The sequence below is a fragment of the Solanum dulcamara genome, chromosome 9 (genome assembly GCF_947179165.1).
Source record: "Solanum dulcamara chromosome 9, daSolDulc1.2, whole genome shotgun sequence".
Taxonomy (NCBI): domain Eukaryota; kingdom Viridiplantae; phylum Streptophyta; class Magnoliopsida; order Solanales; family Solanaceae; genus Solanum; species Solanum dulcamara.
Window position 1 is genome coordinate 11,388,961 of NC_077245.1, and position 23,586 is coordinate 11,412,546.

The following is a 23,586-nucleotide window of genomic DNA, read 5'->3' on the forward strand; positions in this document are numbered from 1 at the left end:
TTCTTCATAATAAACCTAGTATAATACCCTTAAAATAAAACAAAAATATGTTATTTCTGATTAAATGGCCTAAAGATGCAAGAAGTTCATTTGAATTTCCATCGTCAAAAAAATATATTTATATATAACTTATAATATTATATATTGAATCTTTTTAATTTTTTCTATTTTAATTATTATTATTCTGAATTTTTTTTGTTACATTCACCTATTTGGTTCATTATTCAATTTGCTACCATTAATTAATACAGATGTAAGAACATTTTAGAAGTGCATTTGACAAATAAAATATAATGACAATTTCAGGCCACTTGTCCCAACAACAGAAATTGCTATTAATAGTCAATGTGGCTTTTGTCAACAGCATCATCATAGTTATCATATCCGAAGAGAAATTATAATAAAAAGCTCCTTGTCACCGTCAAATGTCTCATATTTAATTTTGGTTTTCCATCCCGTCACATTAAAATTTTTGTATCCGCACCCGATTAAATTTGAATTTGCATACAAAATAAACTTACGTTGAAGAATAAATTATTCGTAAATAAAAATGACTTTATATGTAATATTCTTCGAACTCAAAACTGGATCAACTCACAACCAAGTATTCGATTTCAACATCGATTTTATAAATTTTGGGGGGGCCGAAGCAAAGAATTGATAAGTCTAATGGAGGAAGAATGGCTGACATGTTGACTGCCTTCAATAGACGGAAAAAAAAACCAAGCGGATTAACGATGAAGGACTACTAGCATACTCCATCATAACTGGATAAAACTAATTGTATATGAGAAACTATGGTTGGCTAACAATATGAGTGGAGCTAGGTATATATATTTGAATTTTTACAATAAAAACCATGACACTGTCACTAATTAACAGTAATTACTAAAATTACTCTATTTTTCTTAATAAATGAAAAATAGAAACATAAGTAAATTAATTGAAGAATCAGAATAGGGCTTCCAACTTAGTACTGTTTAGGTATGAATGGGAAGTAATTATATGACACCATTCACTACCATTGACTATATAGCACATGCAATGTTTCACAAACTTAATACTATGATTTCCACTAATCAAATTAGTCCACTTATGACAAGATGTCACCAATTGATAAATAAAATGTTATAAGAATTGTCCTCCTCATTCATTCATGTATCGATAAACGATAATGGAGTTTTGATTACTTAATAGAACTCCTACTAAAATATATGACCACAAGTCGTTTCTGCACTTCTATACCAATCAAATGGCGTATAAATATAAATACTATTACCAACAACAAAAACAGAGTGTACATATATAGAAGGTTCCCGGCTAAAGTTTTTTATTTATAAATAAATTTAAATTTTATACATTAACAATATTAACACATAAATATAGTTTTTAAATAAAATAATATAGTGAATTTACTTATAACTAGAAACGAATTCAAATTTTAAAGTTACTTTAGAAACCCACTAACTTTAAATTTTGAAATCATCTTCAGAGCCTACAGCCGGTTGAATTCTGCTAACAATGTAGTTTTTTATTCTTTAAAGTATTGCCAGTAAATATAATTAAAATATATTATATAGATTAATAAATTAAATTGCTTCTTTGCTTTTTGGCTCCGCTTTCGTGTCATCGGTTCGGTTGTCGGCCTTGAATTGATTAGTAATATATTTTAAGATAGGACAAAACTAATCTTTGATACAATTAATGCAATCATTATACTTTACACGTATTTATTTGAGATTATAATCAAGAGCATGTGACAGTCTGACAGACTAATTAAATTAACTCATTGTACATAAATAAATTATTTTTTGAATAATTGGGAAACAAGAATAAGAATATATTCTTCTGATAGAGTCATCAAAATAAATCTAACGATATTTGAGAGTACCATGTAGCCATCATCTGTATAACAGAGATTTTCGTTCTTAAATTTTAAATTTTATCAACTTGAAAAGTCCAACTTGAGTACTTGTGATTATTTTAATTTATTTTAGAATTGATAAATGCCAAATCTAAAAATAATTAGGGGGACATGATGCAATTCATCAATATCAGCAACAAATTTTACGATGTTCTCTATAAAACTTATTTTACATTTCAAGTGTTTATGATAAGTATGTCATGATCATCAAAACTTGTTTGAGTTAAAATTCAATTGAATCTCCATCGTCAAATAATCACAATAAAAATATATATATTTTTATGTGTATAAATATCATGAATTGATGAAATCTGTAAATATAAAATACGTGCCTAGTATAGTAGTAAAAGTGACGTAAAATTGCTTAGTTTGAATCTTAGGTGTATAATATTTGTATTTTTTGAATTATCTTATTAAATTTTTTGACTTCATCACCATTCACTAATAATAAATATGAAAAGTGCAGTAATAATAGAATATTACGGGTGGGTTCAGTATTCTGATTTAGTTGATTATAATTTCTTAAAAACAAATTTTTCTAGAAAAATTATAAATTTCTTAAAAATAAAAATAAAAAATTAATTTCTTAGTGAAAATAGGAAAAATTAATTTTAGAAATGACATTATATATTAATGATGCTGTCCTCGTCTTCAGAGTACACCTTATCCAATTTTCTCCCAATCTCCATAGATCCAATTTCCACCATTTCATACTTCACACCACCTTCCATAGTATTCACACCACCTTCCATAGTATTCGTTTCTATATATATTATACATAAATATTTTTAAAATATTATTTTTTTTATATTCAAATGAATAACAAATTAAAGTAGGAACCAAGTGATAACGTCAACAGAAGAAAGTTGCAGAGGGATCTTCAATTCCGCTGCACCATAAGTACACTAACCTGACTTTCTATTTATTATTTATATTAATAAAGAGCTACTGCGATACAACTAGCATGCATGTAAAACATTTTTCTTCGTACCGACCCTATCGTACCCTACTCATCAATTTTGGTGCCACTAATGATTAATGAAAGCATTTTATTACTCCTATTTTTTGTTTTTTTGTTCATTATTGCAAAATTTTGTGTGGAAACAAGGAAAAAAGAAGACAATGAAAACGGTACTAGAAAATTCATGATTTCGAGGTAGAAAATATTGCTGACTTTTCGAATTAATTTCCATTTGATTGGGTATAGTCTCTACACCTTTGAAACTAATATAGGAAAATCCAGTGATAGAGACAAAACGATGACAATGACTGAAAGCAAAGAGTCCACAAATAACGCTATGGAATTTTGACGCACAATTGTTTGAATGAAAAATTACCTGACATATATAATGGTTTTATTATCTGATATAAAAAATTTCTCCACTTGAGATTCTATTACCTGACACATTAATGTTTTTATATACATATGTTTCAATCAATGTTTTTAAAATTCTAAACTCTCATCTTCCAAAGTTCGAGATATCAACACCATAGCTGTGACGAGATCACACCTAAGAAAAGAAGGTGGAGAAGAAGATGTATATGATGTCACGATGAATAATAAATTAATTTATACGGTGATAATTTTTAACTTGTAACCTAATACTAATTTATTTAGCTTGTTGCAGTGGAATTATTGTGGAGTATCATGTGAAAGAATTTTTAAACAAAAAAGAAAGTATAGTATACACGTTATTAGAAGTTAGTTGAGATGTGTTTCACTAACCACTAAGTGTTATTTTATGTAGGAAACTTACACTTCCAATTGTTCAAATATAAAACTCAAAAAACTAAAATAATTTAAATGTGCTTTTTGACTCTTTTAACTTTTTAATTAATAACGAAAAGAATTAAGGATGATTTTTTTCTTTTTAATTCTTCTCAAATGAGGAATTCACCACTAATTATATCGGAGATGAAATGTCATGAAATTGTTAAATCAGTCATTATTACGATGAAGCAACAAACGATAAATCCCTAATCCTCGATCTAAATGGAAATATAATTTTCTTACCAAGACTATTATACTCATTTCATTTGACTTTTTTTTTCTTGTGGTTACTCAAAGCTTTGACTTTGTGCAACTTTTTTGATGAAAAAGCTTGTGGTAGTTACTGGATTATAGCGGAGTGGTTGAAAATTTTCTTTTTTAATTAGAGATCTTTGATATGTATAAATATTCAGAATTGAGATCAAAATTTTATTAAAAGTGCTATATCTAAAAATAAATATTGCGATGTGTGAATTCAAATTTAGTTGACTCCTAATACAAGTATCAAATATCAGATAGGAAATAAAAAAATAAAACAACAAACCTTGCAAGTAGATATATATTAGTGGATGTTCCAACAATAAAGAAAAAAGGGGAAACAAAATAGAAGCATCTTTTTTTTTTTCCTTCTTGTTAATAATTGAAGAGTAGAATATCTATTTAGCTTGAAAATTTTTAGTAAATTTCTTTTTTTAGTAATTAAATTGCTTTTTTTGATAATACAATGCTGATTTAGCGAGTTGTAGAACAAACTATATTCAATAGGAGAAGGAAAAATAAAAAATAAATTCGAATTTTTAGTGCAATAATTATCAAGGAATTGAGAGAACTAATTTTTTCTAAATACACTCTTTTCTCCATTAGTGGAAAATAATAACAGTTGAAGTAGGTCCCTTTATCAGTATTTCGCATTTAAAGATTAACAGTTGTAAATAAAAGTCATTTCACATTAATTTTTGGTTAATGAAAAGAGCTCATATTTGACCGATTATTACCTTAACTATCGGTTTATATATCTTTTTATGATGATTGTTACATATAATTTTACAATGTATTATATTATATTATTTTAATAAATACAATATTTGATATAGTATATCGTTCTTTGTTGTTACATAATGTCACACATAAAAAAATTTGAATGATAAAATTAAAAGAATAGTAAGGTACGAGATAAAGCTACTATGAAAAGATAGGGATAAGAAATAAAATATGATTATTAACTACTCCCTCTGTCTAAGGTTGTTCAAAACCTAATCGAAATCAATAAACCAAGCCGAAACAAAGTTATTAGTTTATCAGTAATTGGTTATTGATTTAGCGGTTTCAGTAATAGTTTTAATTTTCTTATTATCGGGTTATCGGTTCATAACAATTTAAGATTTTTTCTTAACCGGTTAACCGATAATCCGATAGTAACTTAATAATTTATATTTATTATCATTCTGTATATAAAATCCTTCACTTAGGGTTTAGTTTCTATATTTTTATTTCTTACTGTCTCAAACTCTTAGTTATTATATAATGTTTACATTTGCTTTTGAGCAAGACGCAATTTATCAACTCATAAGCAAGGTTCATTTGATTTGTCACCTTGTTTCTAAGTGATTTTCAATAGTTTTTTTGGTATCAAATCTTAGCGGTACCGTTTATCGAACCGATATTGATCGATAATCGATAAGCCAATATCTTAATGGTTCTATAACGGTTTGACATGTTTATAAACCGCTAACCAATAAGTCAAACAGATAAAATTTAAAACCAAACGAAATCGACTGGTACGCAGCCCTACCTCTTTTTCATTTTATGTGACACTCTTTCTTTTTTATTCTGTCCTAAAAAGAATGTTACCTTACTATAATTAAAAATAATTTAACTTTAAAATTATCTTTTACCTTAATGAAATGGATCTCAACCACACAAATATTTAAAAATTATTTTAGAGCATAAGTTTCAAAAGTCTTTCTTTTTTTCTCAAACACAGCGTCAAATTAAAGGATGTCATGTAAAATGGGACGAAGGGAGTAATAAGTAAAAATAAAATACTAAGATAACACTGCATCACATCAAATTGATTGTTACACTAAATGAGACTTTTCATCGCTACTTAATGATAGATTTAAACAATACGATATAATAAAATTTAAGTAGCAATCAAAACAAATATAGTATTCAAACTAACCATACAATACAATATATACAATGGGTAACAACCATCCAAACAAGGTGTTAATGTTATACTATTAATTCATATATGTCCTTAATATTATAAAGTGGCCCAAATCTCTTCTTCATCTGTTACTTCTATTTTATTTTTTAAATTTTTTTATAAGAAAAATTTGGACAATTTCTCAATTTGTGCATATCATTCTTGTTTGAGAGGATTTGAAAGACCGAGTCTGTAAAAGACTTATCGAATGGATAAGAAAGACTTCGATCTATTCAATTTAAATTTAAGATCGATTAAAAGAGCTGCGTCCAGCACTTCTCTTTATCGTTTCAATTTTATCAAAATAAAATAAAATTTGTCACTTCCATCTAATTTAGCCAAAATTACCACATCAACCCTTTTTATTTTATCACTATCTAAAGTGACCAATGTTTTCACCATATATATGCATCATCACCACGTCAGTAAAAGAAAATAGTATTCTACCTTTGAGTCTCCAAATTTCCCTATTTCCAAAACAGGTAGAGTACTAATCTCTTTCGTTCAATTAATTGGTGCCAAATATAATTAGCCAGCATGCCTAATAAATATCCACCCTCATCAATGGCTTTACCAAGAAAAGAAAAGGTCAAATAAAATACTTCTTCCATTTCCTATTACTTAATCCTTTCATACGTCTTAAAAAAATAATAATTGAAAATATATTATATAAAATTAATTTCATTAGTGATATTTAAGAAATCTTTATTAATATTTTATGTAGTTATTAAATATAATGTTTTTTAAAAACTTTCTAAATTTATTAAAATGAATAAGTAAATGAAAATATTTAACTTTAATACAAAAAATAACTAAAATGAAAGAAGGAATTACATTTTATGTATTTATGTATTGAAAACATTCAACATATTTTTTAATCTCTCTCGTTCAATCAAGTGGCGCCAAATAGAGTTAGCTAAGATGCCTAATAAATATCCACCATCATTAACGTGCTCTAACCAAATAAAGTAATAGTCAAATAAAGTCACTCTTATTTTACGTAGTTATTTAATATTAAAAATAATATAAAATAATATTATTCTTAATACATTTTATTCAAACATTACTGGGAAATAAGTAAAATAGTATCACTGTCCACTTTGGACCGTGTCTTTGAAAGATATCACATTATGTTTTAATTAATATCACAAATAAAATTTTAAGAGCCTATTTGGATGATTTATTTTAAATAACTTATAAATTAAAAATTGCTTATAAGTTGGGGAAAAAAAATAGGTGCAACCCAATTTATTTATTTTGACTTACAAGCTGTTTTTAACTTATAAACTGCTTAAAATAAGTTTATTCAAACAAACTCAATTACATATTGAGGCTTATTTTAAGCACAAAATGACTTTAAGTTGGTCAGCCAAATACTCAAAAAAGCTGAAAACAACTTATAAGTAACTCATAAGTCAATCCAAATGGGCTCTAGTCAATGACTTATTTTTCAAGTAGTTATTTGGTTGTTGGTTAGAAAAGAAAATATTTATGTCTTAAAGGGGGTTTATTTCTAGCTCATTAAAATTATGCAAGTATTATTAATTTTTTTTATCCACATAAAGATAATACATCAATTTTCTTATAATATCTCTCTCTATATATATATACTAATTATGCATTTTTTAAAATCAAAAATCAATTATCGTATTAATTTATAAATGAATAGCTTATTTCTAACTAGCTAACGAACAATATATAATCTTCACAAAAATAAATATATGAATAAACTAGTTCTTTAATTAGCTACCAAACAACCCTAAAAGCTTGTGTGTGTTTCACAATATGATCTACTCCCTCCGTTTTATATTAGATGGGCACTTTCAATTTTCAATGGTAATTAAGAAATCATTAATATATAGGAAAACTTTATTATTTTGCTCTTTGTTTATATCAATGCAATATACATAAAGTATAAAAATAACTAGTATTGAAAATCGTTTACATTCAAAAAAATATATTAATTGTAGGAATAAAATAAAAAAATTAATTAATTTTATTTTAATTTAATAAATAATCAAATAATATAAAATAAATATTTTTAATAAAATATCCATCTAATATAGAACGAAAAGAATGTCAATTTCTTTTAAGTTCCACCTGTAAATTTTGAAACTTGGTAAATCAAGAAAATGATTATTTCTCAATTAATGAATAACAAAAAAATATGTGTCTGCTTGCGGGAAAAGTAAGGGGGACACGTGGCTTGAATGTGTTTGATAATGTGATGTACGAAAGGTGGTCCTTTTTTCTCAAATGGAAACTTCCTATTTAATTTCTACATCTCACATACAAAAGTCTTAAAAAACTTTTTTCAGCCACTAAAAAAGCTTGAAGCCCAGATAGAGAGAAGCCATTGAAGAAAGAAAGAAAGAAAGAGAGAGTCAGAGGAAAAAAGGTAAGTTCTGTCTTCATCTACAAAGTAAAAATAAATAAATGATCATGGATAATAATTTCTTAAAAAATAATCTTGGGTTTTGTTACTTAATTTTATTTTTTACTTAGTATGTTCTTGTTTTCAACTAGATTTCTCATAGGCCAAAAGTATTGTGCTTTTCTGCTTAACATTGCAAAAGTTTTAAGATTACAACAACCTATTAGCACGCTCTTATTAGTTGACTGAATCATCATCTCTATGGTATATCCTCCTTTTTGGATTATTTGTTTTTATTTTTGGCTCGATATCTGATATTTGGATTTAAGGGTTTTTCTAGTCTAGATTAAAGATTTATGCAGCATAAGATTTATTAAAGATGAAACCCTTCCTATCAAAAATAATTATTCTATCACAATAGTTGATGGTATATCTTGGTACACTTTGCATAATCTTCCCTTCATATTCTTCTGCCTTTCATTTTTTTTCTTTCTTTTGTCAAATTGCATTTGTTTGTAGCAGGGCGGCTCAAAAGCACATTAATAACTTAAGTATAAAATTGAATGAAGGCTTTAAACTTAAAAAATGAATTAATATGTTTTTTTACGGATTTTATTCTTCAAGTTCTATGAGATGTAGAATTGTTAATTTTTTATAATTAATTTCTTTTAATAATCTTTTTCACTTGATACTATAATTAATCAATTTAATCTTAACTCCAGTTCTATGAGATGTAGAATTGTTAATTTTTTATAATTAATTTCTTTTAATAATCTTGTTCACTTGATACTATAATCAATCAATTTAATCTTTACTCCATATGTGTCAAACTTCTTCAAATAATTCTCTCCTTTTATGTGAAAAATAATCTTTATTATAAATAGTACTTATTCAATATTTTTTTCTAAAATAATTTATAACCTATTATTCTAAAAAAATGAGACCCCTTAAATTTAGAAGTCTAAGATACTTGTTTTTTCTCCAAACCCTATCGGGCCGCTCTGGCTTGTGGATTGTTCTCTGTAAAATTTTAAAAAATGATTATTATTTTTTATAAAAAATTCAAGAAAAAGACTCTTTTGTAAATGTGAGGCACTTCCAAACTTGTCTATTTTTTCCAGCTTTTTCTTCTTGTTAATTTTATAGTGGAAAAATCCTTTTTGACAACAGTTTTTTTTTGGTTTTATTGGCCATAAATTTTCTACCTATAGTAAAGTTGTACTACTTGATAACTAGTGCATTGATCGCTAAAATTTGTTGAGTGCTCCGCACTAACCTACTAGGACCCCCTATTAATTAATATTTTAACAAATGTAATACTACTCCATCTACATTATATTATTTGTCCATTTTTTCCTTTGAGACATTTCTTAAAAAAATTAGAAATAAGAAATATTGTTTTTACGAATTTATCTTTTAACTCTTAACTTTATTTATGTGTTATCAAAATTAATAACAAAGAATTTTCTTTAAATAAAAATTAAATAAATTATAATTCATAATATTCAATAACAACTTAAAATATTTAAAAATATATATATATATTTTTAATAAAAAATAAATTTAATTGACTTTCAAAATTAAACTGCCCAACTCAAAGCAAATTAGCAACAATGAGATTAAATATTTAACCAAAAAAAAAATAATGATATTAAATGTGATGAATTCTTTTTTACCCCTAAGTCTGAAAAAGCGATAGCTAGCCTCAAAAGTTGTGAAAGTCTCATTGGCTAAAAAAGGAAATCTCAATATTAGCCACAAAACTTCATTATTGGTATTAGGTTGTGTTTGGATATTTTACCAAACGTGAATCTCTTCAACCCAAAGTCTTAACCATCATCTTTTATTCCAAAGGGGTTGTTTGGTTGCTGGTTAGAGTTATACAGAAATTAATAATACGTGTATTAGTTATGTAGATATTAGTAATGCATAATTAGTTATGCAGATATTAGTAATATAGGATTTAGTTATGCAAAGTTAAGTTATACAAGTTTAATAATTTCATTGAGTGTTGGTTTGTTATATTAAAAAACATACTTCTTGAAAATAAAATATTTATTTATAATTATACCCTTGACCTTCATTTCTTTTTTCTTTTTGCATTTTATTTAGTCAAAATTTTAGACAGAAACTTGAGAGTTGGGTGTCACATTTTTCAATTTCTTCGTGTAGTAAACCAATTGTGTGTGTGTATATATATATATATATATATATATATGTGTGAGAAGTTTGCTCTTTTTTTTTGATAAAAGATGTCACGACTTTGCTTCATATTAATGCTTTACAAAATTCATGGCAAGAACCGGTGGAAGTTTCCAGATAATGACTTCATCTGCTGTGAGTGTTATACTCAGCCATACACACTATCTTCTTTGAATGTCTACTTAGTTTTCAAAATAATAATAAATTGAACAACTTTTCAATATTTGCCTCTAAGAAGATGAAGAAATTTGAGATCTAGAAAAAAAAGAAAAAAAAAGAAGCAAATAGTTGATCTGATTGTATTCTTGAAAAAAGAGGTATATTTAATTGGGAGTGATAAGGGTAATTTAGTCATTTTAACTATTTTATTCATGTATTAGTTATCCAGGTATAAGTTATTTCATCTTCTAGCCCGCATAAAAAAATATATAAATTTGACTCATAAGTTATACATGTATTAATTATGTGGCATTCTAATCTGCCAATCAAAATATTATGTGAGTTAAATTTTATACATGATATAAAAACATTAACAAATATAATAAAACTTATACAATATTTTATACCTGAATAACTTGACGGTAATCGAGTAACCAAACGGCTCCTAAACGTTGTTGGCTGTGTTGTATTAGTCTGTTTGTTTGGTCACATTATTTGTCACACTAATTACGTTGTAGCATGGCATCCAAGAAATTGTAGTCGTATTTTATGATTAGGATGAATGAACCACCGACTTTATCTTGTCTTTTAGTTGCCCATTTGATACATATTTAATGACCAGATGGTTTGTGACTTTGTTCCCGTAAAGCGTACACACATGGCAATGAGAAGTGATGTACTTTCTATATTATTTAATCAAATAAATTGGGGTATACGATTTCTTAAATTTATTAGTAAATTTTATAATTTTAATATTAGTATTATGGTATATTATACATGAGTAGTTGAACACATAATAAAATGTTTTTATTAGATAAATTTTTTGTTTTAAATTTTAGAAAAGTTTATGTGTATTTGCAAGCGTCTTTAATTATTAGGGGTGTGCATCGATTGGTTCGATCGATTTTAAGTATTATTAGTTTGATTTATTGATTTTCGATTTTAAATATACTCTAAACAAATAACCAAATTATTAAGATATTTATTATCGATTCTCGATTTATCAGTTTTTGGTCTTTAACGATTTGGTTTTCGATCTAATCAATAAGAAAATGCTTTCAAAACAAATATATGACTTTTTCAACAATTTGATGCGATACAGATATACAATGAAACAAGCAAATCAAACGTTCTTGTTGTGAATACTCATAATTCACAACCCTAGCCGTCACCTAATCCTTGTCGTTGTCATTGCAAACTGTAACCGCCGTTCTTAGTTCTTTAGATTTTGATGTTGTGAACCTAAAGTAATACTAGAACATAAAGGGTAAATACAGTGTGAATTGTGAAGTATTGTGAACTGTGAATTATGTAGGGTACTGATAGTCTAATATAACAATTATATTAATATCTTTTGTTTGATACTTTGATATGTATGTATGAGTAAAAATTAAAATAACAAATTATTATAGTCTTAATGGGTGGTTGATTTACCCAATAACCTAATATTAAAAAATTAATACCGAAACAATAACCTATTTTTTTTAAAAACAAAATTATTAAATGACCATTAATCCAATAACCTAATAGCAATAAATTAGTAATATTTTTTTTTGATTTAGTTTATCAATCAATTCGATTTTTGCACATCCATATTAATTACATCTTAGTCTTAATAAGTCATAAAATATCAGGCTTGTTTCAATTGATTTTGATGTGTATACTTGAAGAAGATGAGATGTTTTATGTAATTAATTATGTATATTACGGACGTTTGAGAACACGCATAATTTTTTAAAAGTTTGAATTGAAAATGTCTAATAAGTACAATGTATTATATATTTAGATGCTCAATCAAAATATATTATAATTTAAGCGTTTATTAAAAAATTTAAGAAGTTATTAATGATTCCACAAAAATGAATAAATAAATGGAAAAAGATGCTTTATTAGTTGAATCAAAAAAGATTGTCAGACTACTAGCTAGTCAACAAATCCAGTTATTGGAGCTTGGGAAAGAATATATGTATGTAACAGTAGAGAGAGATGGGTATATATTACCGTTACAACGACTTGTTTATATATTAGTTGAAGGGTATTAAGTGACTTTGATGTTGTATTTATTGTTGCTAATATAAGTAAAGGAATATAAGAATGTAAGTAAGTTTTTAGATGAGGTGATTATATTCTTTAAAATAGTATTAGAGTGGATAGAAATTTTGAGATTGAATTTTACTATCACCCATAATAAAAAAGAATATTTAAGTGTTTGAACATGCACGAAAAAAATGAATTTGGCCGGTACATGAGAGGAGTGAATAAAAATGTATTCTTTCTGTGAATTTAAAGAGTTATTTGATTTGCTAATTAAATTATTTTGAAATTATAATTATTGGACGAATTTATTCCACGTGTGATGTAGGATAAAATATTCCACAAGTTGGTCTTGTGACTTCAGAACTTCGATTTCAAAATTTATCATTAACCACCCTACGTTGCATTATCATTATTAGTACTATTAATTTGAGCTATGGATATTGGAGTTTTGGCTCTTGATTTCTTTTGACAAAAGAGAAAATGAAGTACGTGTTTAGCACGAAATAAATGTTTTCTTAAAAATAAGTAAATTTCATACTTATTTTTCAGTATTTAGTAAATAAGTAAAATAATATTTTTAAAAATACTTATGTGTAATTTAGTAAAAATTATAGGTTAAGATGAGGTAGGGAATGTATGAAGGTCGCCACAGATGGAATGGTTAAAGAGTGCGGATTGGGGGTGTCGATGAATGAGGAAGAGATACTCCCTCTATTTCATATTAACTGAATTTTTAATTTTTAAGATAATATATATATTAATAAAAGTATTCAAGGATAAAATTTGATCCATATTTTTCTCTATTACTCTTTTGTTTAATCAACCTCATAAAGATGATTAAATGTGAAATCATAAATACAAATAATTCTTAGAGTATAATTTTATAAGTAGTGTAGTTTAATTTCTAGAAAATTACAAAACTTCATTAATGAAAAGGGTAAACATAGAAGAAGTTTCAGTTAATATGGAATAAAGGAATAATAAACTTAAAATGTCAATTAAACTTTTTTTCATACTTTCATTAGATAAGTTATTTTCCTCATTTCTAAGTAATTTATTTTTCTAAAAAATACTTAACAAAACACTTTAATTAAATAAACATCAGAAAATGGAAAATTATTTTCCTTATACTACCAAACACACCCAAAGGAAAAATAAAAATAAAATAAACAGAACTTTTCCATATGGCTTAGTGGTACTACACATGTGCACTAGAAGTCAAAGGACTACTTCCCCTATATTGACTTTACTTGGATTTAAAGAATGTTGGTGATACCCCACCTATTTTTTGCATTCTTTGATCATTATATTTTGTCCACATATTTGAAAGATTAAGAGTCTGTTTTGATTGTTTTAGAATTTGTTTTTAATTTTTTTATTGTTTGATTGATCAATTTAAAATTATTTATATTTAAAATAAGTATTAATAAATAATTGAGTTTGTTTGAATGGACTTATTTTAAACAACTTATAAATTAAAAATAAAATAAGTTGAGCTGAACTTATTTTTTTTTTAATTTATAAGCAATTTTCAACTTATAAAGTAATTAAAATAAGTCCATCCAAATAGGTTCTAACGAAACATTAAAATGACATCTAATGTTCATAAAATTTTACACTGAGATTGAATATTTTCTCATAATATTTTGTTAGTTTGTTTGAAAAAGTTTTCGGTGTTATCAAAACGATTCATAAATTGCAATAAAAAAATTTTAAAAAATCATTTACTAAATAATAGTTATGTAAATAAGAAAATACAAATTTCTACTTTAATGTCATGATGCTGAACCATTGCTGATTAGGGATGATTTCAAGTTAATTATTAATCAAATCCCATTACCATGTCACAACCATTTTTAGCCACAAGTATTATTCATTAAATTAATTATTCTCCTCTACCTTCCTTAATTATTTTTGTGTTACCCTATTAATTAATTATCTTAATTGAATATTCCCTTAATCAGATTATACACCTCAAATACCGTTGCAATTTCCACGACATAGTGTAGTGGTCGTTACTCGTTAACCCATTTTCTTCTTCTTCTTTACTGTAAAACTTTTCATCTAATTTTTTCTTGTTCTCCATAGAATTTTTTCTTTGAATTCACCAAACAAAAAAGCGAAAAAAAGTAACGGAAAAAAAAATGAGAGAGCGCTCAAGGCAACAGCATCAAACTCAGGTAATTACGATATCTTAGTTATTTTTTTTCTTTTTTTTTTGGTGTATCTTTTTTCCTTATATAGAAATGAGGAATTGCAGAGAAGTTGGGCTGAAAAATTGTGTTTCGGTTGCACGTGCCTACAGCTTTTTTGGCCGCGAGTGGTGATGCGCAAATGGCTCAATTTTAGTGCTAAGGACTCGGATTATAGTGCTGATCCTGACTCTGATCCTGGCTCCGGTTCTGATTCCGATTCCGGCCAAGGTCAATTTTCTCATATTTTTTTTTGAAATTGTGTTGTTATTGTGGATCAAGTAAAATTGCGTGTGCAATAGATCTTTATGGTGCAATACTTCTCAGGCGTGCATAGCGGTAGCTTACTGCAGCAGCAGACTAACTTTTTTCTTACTTGTTATTGTGGTCTATTATGTTTCGAATTGGTCTCTTTTTGGATTTGCTGATTTTGCTGGTCCATTGTGTAGAATTCTCTGATTGGCCGAGGCAGTCGGGGTTGAACGATGCAAAAGGCGGCCAAGTTGGTATTGATGGTAATAGAATTGTTTGTTGCTCAATTTAGTTTGAAATTGATCCAAAATGTTCATTTTCTGCTCCAGTAGGTTTTTCTGCTGCTCTTTGATAGTTTTATTTTTTGGGTCTTTTTGTGGGGATTTTGCTACAGTTGCTGATCTAGATATCTTTAGATGAGTATTCCAATGGATAATGACCTTTCGAATTTCCTTTAAGTTTTATTCTGTTGAAATAATTCATTATCCCAAACGAATGATGGAAAGGATGCCAAGTACAGAGTCAACACACTCAACACGATTGATTGTCAGTGTAGATTGGGACATCGATTTCTTAAGCTTTTAATAGTAAAATTTACATGTGCAGGTCTCACTATTTAATAGGTACTAATATGTAAAAAGTTATGTAATTTTGGTAAAAAGAGTGTGTAGTTGATTTTGCAGATGGTAAAAGTTTTACATAAAGTGGGACAGAGGGAGTATTAGTTAAGAGTCTATAAAGTATCATATAGGGGCAGGTATTCTGTATTTGATGTTTAAGGGAAACGTAAAATAGAAGGATAACGGAAATACGTTGTATTGGCTTTTTGAATGTTAACATTTACATGCAAATACTCGGGGTTCAAACTTGTTTGAATTGCTTTTTATTTATGAATTTGGTTTCTTGACATTACCATTATTCTCTTACCTAATTACTTCAATCCTAATTTCATTATTATACTTGATTAAATTGCTGTTGACCTTTTATGTCTCAGATGCTCTTCCCAAAATAAGAAGACGAAAATCAGAAACATTTAGGTCACAGTATATTAACACAAAAGAAATTAGGTATGCATCTTTTGCTTTGACTTTTTGATCCAAATAATACTGTTTCCATATTGGCCTGTGGCATTATATTTGTTTTGCCAGAAAAATTTACTGAGTTTGGTGCTTCCAGAGTATGTGTTGGCACGTGGAATGTTGCAGGAAGATTTCCTCTAGAAGATCTTGAACTTGATAGCTGGTTGGATGTTAATGAGCCTGCTGACATCTATGTGATTGGGTAAGTATTGCTCTTTGTTTGTGAAGTCCAGATCTGCAAATTATGCAAAAAGAGTGTTGTAGATTGCTCTTCACACAACATAGGTAGTGCAAAAAATTGCTTGGGCATAATGACTTTTACGCTGGTAAGTCACGGAGTCACAGCTTATCTTGGGGATAAGTTAGGCACCACCGCACCACCCATAGTTAATATCGAAAGTTGAAGGGATGCAAGTATTTATTTGGTCTGAAGTGTGTCACATGGTTCCTGTATTTTACCAATGATATCACTCCATAGAAGTTAAATTGGCTCGTCCTACAACTAAGTTCGTCTCCTTCAAATTTGCCCTTTTACCTACCTTCAGGTTCATGATTTAATGGAGGATACATGTTCCATTAGATAGTAAATCTCCAATTTCATGTACACCCATGCATGACATATACATCAGAAGTTAATTTGATATTTTGGTGTTATTTAAAAAACTTCTAAGTTATATTAACAATTTGATATTTTGGTGTTATTTAAAAAGGCTTCTAAGTTATATTAACTACTCCTATTTACATAAACAGATTTCAGGAAGTTATACCTTTAAATGCTGGCAATATATTTGGTGCTGAAGATAGCCGCCCAATTTCAGTTTGGGAGGACATCATTCGTGAAAGTCTGAATAAAGTCCCACCGATGAATAAGTTTAAATTCTTTAGTGATCCTCCTTCTCCATCAAGGTTTAAGCCATCTGAAGACGCCCCTGATATAGAAGAAGAAATCGCTTTTGAATCTGACAGTGGCAGTGAGGAGGAAATTGTCCCAATAAATGAAGAGTGCAGTGACTTTGTTGAAATCAAGGATGGATGTGTCATGGGAGGTGATACGATTGTGAAAAATGATTTAGCTGTTTCGAACAATACTAGGGGTTTGGAGACAATCAATGAGGAGTTTCAAACGCAATATCCTTCTTCAAAGAAGCTAGATAGGTTGAATTGCCTTAAACCAGACAAGGAGGAAGAAGAAACAGCAGAATCAAATGTGCAGTTTGCCAAAAAATTGACAAAAACACTTAGTGGGACAGAAAGAATTGGTCTTTGCTGGCCAGAGAGACCATTGGATCTTCTGGGAAAACATGTTTTAGAAAGACCTGGTTCCTTCAAATCAATGAAATCATTCAAAGCTTCTAAATCTTTTAACACTTACAGTTCTTTTAAGTTGACTATTAATGGTCAGAATAGAATACAATCAGATGCAACTCTGCTTGCAGGACTAGACCTTGAAGCTTTGATAAATAGGAAAAGGAAACCATCTTATGTGAGGATTGTGAGCAAGCAAATGGTTGGAGTTTTTCTTAGTGTATGGGTTCGTAGGGGCCTAAGAAAGCATATACAGAATTTGAATGTATCTACAGTCGGTGTTGGTGTAATGGGCTACATAGGCAACAAGGTTTGTTCTTTCATAACTTTCAGCTTTTTGGTGATTGCTTTTGATAGCTATTTGAAAGAAATGACATAATTCAGGCTTATTTTAATATTTCGAACTTATCAGTTTTATTTTATATGTTGCACTGCATTTCATAGATTCATCAGTAGATGGAAAAGCACATCTAACTGATCAAAGGATTAGAATTTCAGAAGATGGTTAGGATAATCAATTAATCATAATGTCACAGATATTATTGATGGTATGTATCTACTAATCCTTGAAGGATATTAGTGGATACAAATAGAATGATGTCCTGTGCACAATCTATGCTTAGTTTCGTATATTAATTGTTTCCTTTGCACCAAAATGATCTTGGATTGTGTATTTAGGTCCAAAAAGTAAATGAGTTCCTATAGCTGGGACCACACTATTACATTTTACACGGTTAACAAACAGATAGGCGTTGGCCACTTGAATCCAAAATTTAAATACTGTCAACAATTTTTTTTCTTTGAGAATGGTAACGAGTAAAAGTATTGTCAACATCTATGTCTATTTACTGGTGATTTATATTTTGGGATTGCAATGGACTTCCTATAACTTTGTGAGCTAAATAGACAGTATTTACCATTCAACTAGGATAAACTTTGCATACAACTTTGCTTGTCCATGCATAAAGGCAGTTCCCCTTTTAAGGATATAGGACAAACTTTCCCAGAGGACGAAATATAAAGTGTGGTCTAACTTAAAGGAGGGAAAGAGCAACTTCGACTCTTTATTCAACTTGTGACAAACTGCATTGGACAGTAATAAACCAGACCTTCTGTGAAAGTTGGTTACTTACAACTTTGTGATTAATTGCACCATTTAGCAGGTTTTCCATGCATACTCATCTTCTACATAAATTTTGGATAATTTCATGTGAACCTTTAGAAATTTGTTTTTATGCTTTGACACTATTAGATGCTTATCTCAAATGGTAGATGCTATTGAAAAATTCAGAAATTCATTTTCTTAAATCGATAAATACATGCAATTAATTGCAATTTGTTGCTAACTCTTTTCTTTCTTTTTCCCTGATAAGTAATAAAATTTCCAAGTAATTTCCAGAAGGAGGGGGTGCATGAAATGTACGTTACTCATCTCTTATTCTTTTCTTCAGGGATCAGTATCTGTGAGCATGTCAGTTTATCAGACTTTTTTTTGCTTTGTTTGTACTCACCTAACATCGGGTGAGAAGGAGGCAGATGCAGTCAAAAGAAACACTGACGTCCATGAAATTCATCGAAGAACACATTTCAATGCATTTTCTTTGATCGGACTTCCTAAGAGCATCCATGATCACGAGTGAGTGTGTGTGCCTATTTAGCAAACATTTCTGTTAAATCTGCAGAATTATAACCTTTCTTTCTCTTTTACCAACCGGATTTTCCCCTCCACCAAGTCTGATTTAGTTAGAGTATTTACATGTTTTTTCTCTGTTTGTGACTTTCATGGGGGACTATTCTAGGATGGTTTCTCAAGGAAAAAGAATGTCTTTGTTGATGTTGCAATTCTCCTTCTCTTTATAAATCAGTGTCAAGTCGGTGGCTGGATCACGAATAAACAGAATAGAAGTATGCCCAATGCCCCTGCGTTACAGTAGTCCCACTCAAGTCATAAAAGACACTGAAAGCCATGGACTGAAGAATTTAGCTTGTAATAGCTAAAAGAGGCCTCACTGATCCTGTGTTATTTAGAAATATTAGTATCGTTTATTGGAGGCAGAGGGAAGGAAAAAATTTATAATCCTGGAGTAATTTTTGTTTGCATCTCATGTACTGGCTCTGGTTCAGTGGTTCTCTGATGCTATATGGTGCACCCAGTATTATCCTCATTGATCTAACTCATTGTTCAATTTGGAAAATGCATGTACAATATGCTTCTTTACACCTGGATGCTGGCTAACAGCTTATTCACCAGCTAACTTGTAGAAAAAGCTTTTAACATACCTTTCAGAGCATCATGTGTTAAAGAAACTTTTTCCTCAATCCATGTGTAGTCGGATATTCCGTTGCAATTCTCCTGCAATACTATAAATTCCTTGGTACTGATTATGTTTTGTGGCCTATGCCTTCACACTTCTTTCAGCTTGTGACTGGAGTCTATTGATGGTGCTTGAGGTTTACTCTACTTTTATTCATCTAAAACTAAATTCAAGTTTCCTTGTCATTTGCTAATTATTAGAACCAAGACATTCCGTGTACAATCCTTCTGATGTTATAGACTTTAGTCTCGTCTCGTTCTTGAAAAGATTCAGATTAATGACAAGTTTATACTGTTGCAGGCGAATAATCTGGCTGGGAGATCTTAATTATCGTATAAATTTGCCATATGATAGAACACGGGAGCTGATATCAAAAAAGGACTGGTGTAAGTTGATTGAATATGATCAGGTAAATGTGGATACTCTCATACACTAAATGCTTACTTTCTCACTGATTGCAATTGAATTTCTGATCAGTCAATGTTCCTGGTTGACTTCTATGCTCGTCAAACACTTGCAGTTTCACCCTCTTATATTTCATTTAGTGGCTCAGTTTGAGAAGTCGCAACCTGTTGATGTCTTTTGCATAGATGACTTCATGATTTCTGCAGAAACTGTTTATTTTTCATCTTTACCTTCCATGACAACTGCATGTGATCTTCCAGTCCCCTATTCCACCCCAAGAAGTGAATTATCTCATTTTGTGCTTGTGCATCTGGAACGAAAGGTGGTGTGCAACAGACATCTACTTTAATCTCCACAACTACTGACTTGAGATTTGCAATTTGATGGACTGTTCTCAATGATAAAAAAAATAGAGAAAGAACAAGGCCTGTATTATAGCATGTTCTGGCTAGTTTAATTAGTTATCAGTGTTGACAATCCTTTTCAGACATCTTTGACGTTGTAATGTCCATAAAACATAACTGTGAGCCCAAAGTAGATGGAACTTTTAATGTGTTGAATTGATTTGAAATTGGGAGTATAAGAAATTTTACATTGTGATGATAAAATACGTCCTTCTATTTTTGCAGCTCAGCAAAGAGTTCAAGAAAGGTCGTGCATTTGATGGGTGGTCTGAAGGTACTTTAAACTTTCCGCCGACTTATAAATATGAAGTAAACTCAGAGAAGTATTGTGGAGAGGATCCAAAGGCTGGGAGACGTAATCCAGCATGGTATGTATCTATTATTATGGTTAGTTAAACAGCTTTGTTGTCTGTTCATTCAGATTAGTCTTTGTTTGTATAACCCAATATCTTAAAAGTTTTGGCTTAATTGTCATTAAATTTCTCACACCAGACCAAAGCTGATATCTATGTCCTTGAGTATGTGCTTCTTCTTTTTTTTTTTGGTCAAAAGTCTCTTTTACATGAGCAAATGTAAGTCCAATAGTCCTGGAATTTCCTTCTCAATGCATTAGCCACCAACATTTGTGATTTCCTTTATTAGAGTCATGATAATTCTTTTGTATTGTAGTCATGTGACTAGTTTTAGACTTCTTTCCATATTTGGAGATGAATTGGTATTATTGTGTGGCGATTAGATTGTTGTTGGTTCTGTTGTGAATTTCTGAGACACAGAAAAATTTGGATTTGCCCAAAACAAGGGAAACTCTGCCCGATTTTCCGGTTAAGGCTTGCTTTGGGATTCTCCCCCGATCATGATCCTATATTGGGTCGTGACACCCTTGCTTATGCATAATAAGCCTGCCATCTTAATGGCCATCTGGTGTTATCTCTCTCCAAGTATGTCCATGCTTCAATCATCAGGTTCTCTCATCAGAATGGCAATTTGTATGTCATGATCAGTAACTCGAATTGAGCAAGCTATTTTAATTTTTCTATACTCTTATTTAACGACATGCACAGTGAAACTTGAGCTAGTTTAATTTTTCTGTACTCTTATTTAACGTCATGCACAGTGAAAATTTCGCTTCCCAGTTCTTTTACAACCAATACTATTTAGTTGCAATATTTGAATTTCTTGTTTCTCAGGTGTGATCGAATCCTATCATTCGGGAAGGGAATAAGGAAAGTGTGTTACTGGAGATCTGAACTTAAGTTTTCAGATCATCGACCTGTGTCTGCCACATATATGGTAGAGGTTGAGGTATTTAGCCCAAGGAAGTTGCAACGGGCCCTCACTTTTACTGATGCGGAAATTGCAAAGGAGGAAACTGTCACAAACATGGGATTAGAGAGTGGAATAAGCCGATTCATATCAGATCAGGTTGTTTTCCAATGATATGTTTTAATTTTTAGAAGCATAATTCCTTTTTGTGCATTCATTTCGGACAAATCTTGTCATTGAAGCAGATAGAGGGTCAGTGAACATCATAACCAAGGGAGTCATTTCTATTAGTTATAGTCTCCTAACTCCTGCATGATTTTGAACAAGTATTTAACTTGCAGTGTAGGGTTTAAATTATATGAGATGGCTATCATCCATCTTGTAGTTGATAGATATATAGGAGGCGATGTTACCATGTCATTTTAAAATTTCCGGGGTTGTCAAACTAGAAAGAGAATCAGGTATTTTGTAGAATTGTTGTCTTCCAAGTGAAAGCAATCATAAGTAAAGAACATCTTGATACTTTAACTTCAAATACAAAGACTAAGAAGTTAGCAGTACTACAGAAAATGCCATGCATCAGTAAGTAGCTTGTTGATAGAAAAGAAATATATGCATGTTCAATAGCAATCAAGAAAGAGAGCCATGATCCTAAGTTTTTATGTATATCATATTTTATTTGGAAATATCGATGTTGACAAATATATTGCTTTTGATGATGGTGAGAGCTAGGGATTTCTAACCTTTTTTTTTATTATCATCTTTTTGCTGAAATAGGGTGAATCTTATTTGATGCGGTAAAAGATGTTCCCTAGGGGACAATTGAAGAGGCTGAAAGATAGACTTTCCAGGACTCACGAATTTTCATGAGTAACGGTTCTGCATATATTGTTTTGATTTTTTTATTCTTCACTCGAGGCTGTATATTGTATTTAGGTGATGCGTCTTTACTGTATATTGTTTGTTGTTCAGACTTCTAAGTGAGTGAGCTCATTTTTGTAGTCTTCCTTCTTAGTCTGCATGAATTTCTGAAGCAGTTGTACAGCATATTAGAAATGTCCTCAATATTGTTGCTCTCAGCTTTCCTGACAAACAACACTATCTACAATCCGAAGCAGGTTTGTCTATTCTATTTGTGTTTTTTTTTATATATACAAATCAGATGTTAAAAATGTAGCAATAAATAGAAGGATCTTACCCTATATGTTGCTATTGCTTCCTACTGTGTGAACTGCTACATGCATTGTTCGAGAAACTTTTAAGTTTCTTGCTCAAGATGATATTCTTCAGAATTAACTGGTGCAATGGCAGGGAAATAAGTTAGCAAAACTCTGATTTGCAACAATAGAACTTGAAATCTTGTGAGACCATATGGTTTATGCATCAAGGTAAGTCTTGAAAGACAACAAAGATGAATCAGAAATGCTAAAAAGAAGAAAAAGGAAGGGGAAGAGAACAAATGGCTTTCTGGCTTCTTTCCTTAGTTCACAAAATCACGACAAGTATATCATTGGTAGCAGTTTCAACTCATTTATTGGACCCGTGCAACCAGTGCCTATTAAACTTGTATTCAAATCCGGCTATTTTTCTAACAAAATCAAAAAATATAACTTACCGCACTGATTTTTAAATTATACTAATAGATGCATGACATGCAGTATCCTTACATCATTAAATTACTTAACAATAGAAAAT

General features: G+C 29.6%; 1 protein-coding gene across 2 annotated transcripts; it reads left to right on the plus strand.

Annotated features, from left to right (window-relative positions):
* The first annotated feature begins 8,202 nt into the window (after nucleotides 1-8,202).
* LOC129902176 (type IV inositol polyphosphate 5-phosphatase 3) lies at nucleotides 8,203-23,018 on the plus strand. 2 transcript variants are annotated; one of them, XM_055977253.1, is made up of 12 exons: nucleotides 8,203-8,302; nucleotides 14,765-14,856; nucleotides 14,937-15,099; nucleotides 15,318-15,383; nucleotides 16,115-16,187; nucleotides 16,297-16,401; nucleotides 16,950-17,814; nucleotides 18,956-19,140; nucleotides 20,120-20,228; nucleotides 20,854-20,996; nucleotides 21,816-22,050; nucleotides 22,669-23,018. In XM_055977253.1, exons 2-12 carry the CDS (start codon nucleotides 14,821-14,823, stop codon nucleotides 22,690-22,692), a joined length of 2,004 nt encoding a protein of 667 aa, XP_055833228.1. In that variant the 5' UTR covers nucleotides 8,203-8,302; nucleotides 14,765-14,820; the 3' UTR covers nucleotides 22,693-23,018. The 2 variants fall into 2 exon arrangements, with proteins under 2 accessions (XP_055833228.1, XP_055833229.1); XM_055977254.1 differs by having other exon boundaries at nucleotides 14,982-15,099.
* The last annotated feature ends 568 nt before the right edge of the window (nucleotides 23,019-23,586 follow it).

What these genes read in the sequence shown, in the direction of transcription:
- LOC129902176 (XM_055977253.1), top strand. Translation starts at nt 14,821, where the DNA reads ATGAGAGAGCGCTCAAGGCAACAGCATCAAACTCAG. An exon ending in GCTGACATCTATGTGATTGG is followed by an intron (nt 16,402 to 16,949) that starts GTAAGTATTGCT and finishes TTACATAAACAG; the next exon opens with ATTTCAGGAAGTTATACCTT. An exon ending in AAGAGCATCCATGATCACGA is followed by an intron (nt 19,141 to 20,119) that starts GTGAGTGTGTGT and finishes ATACTGTTGCAG; the next exon opens with GCGAATAATCTGGCTGGGAG.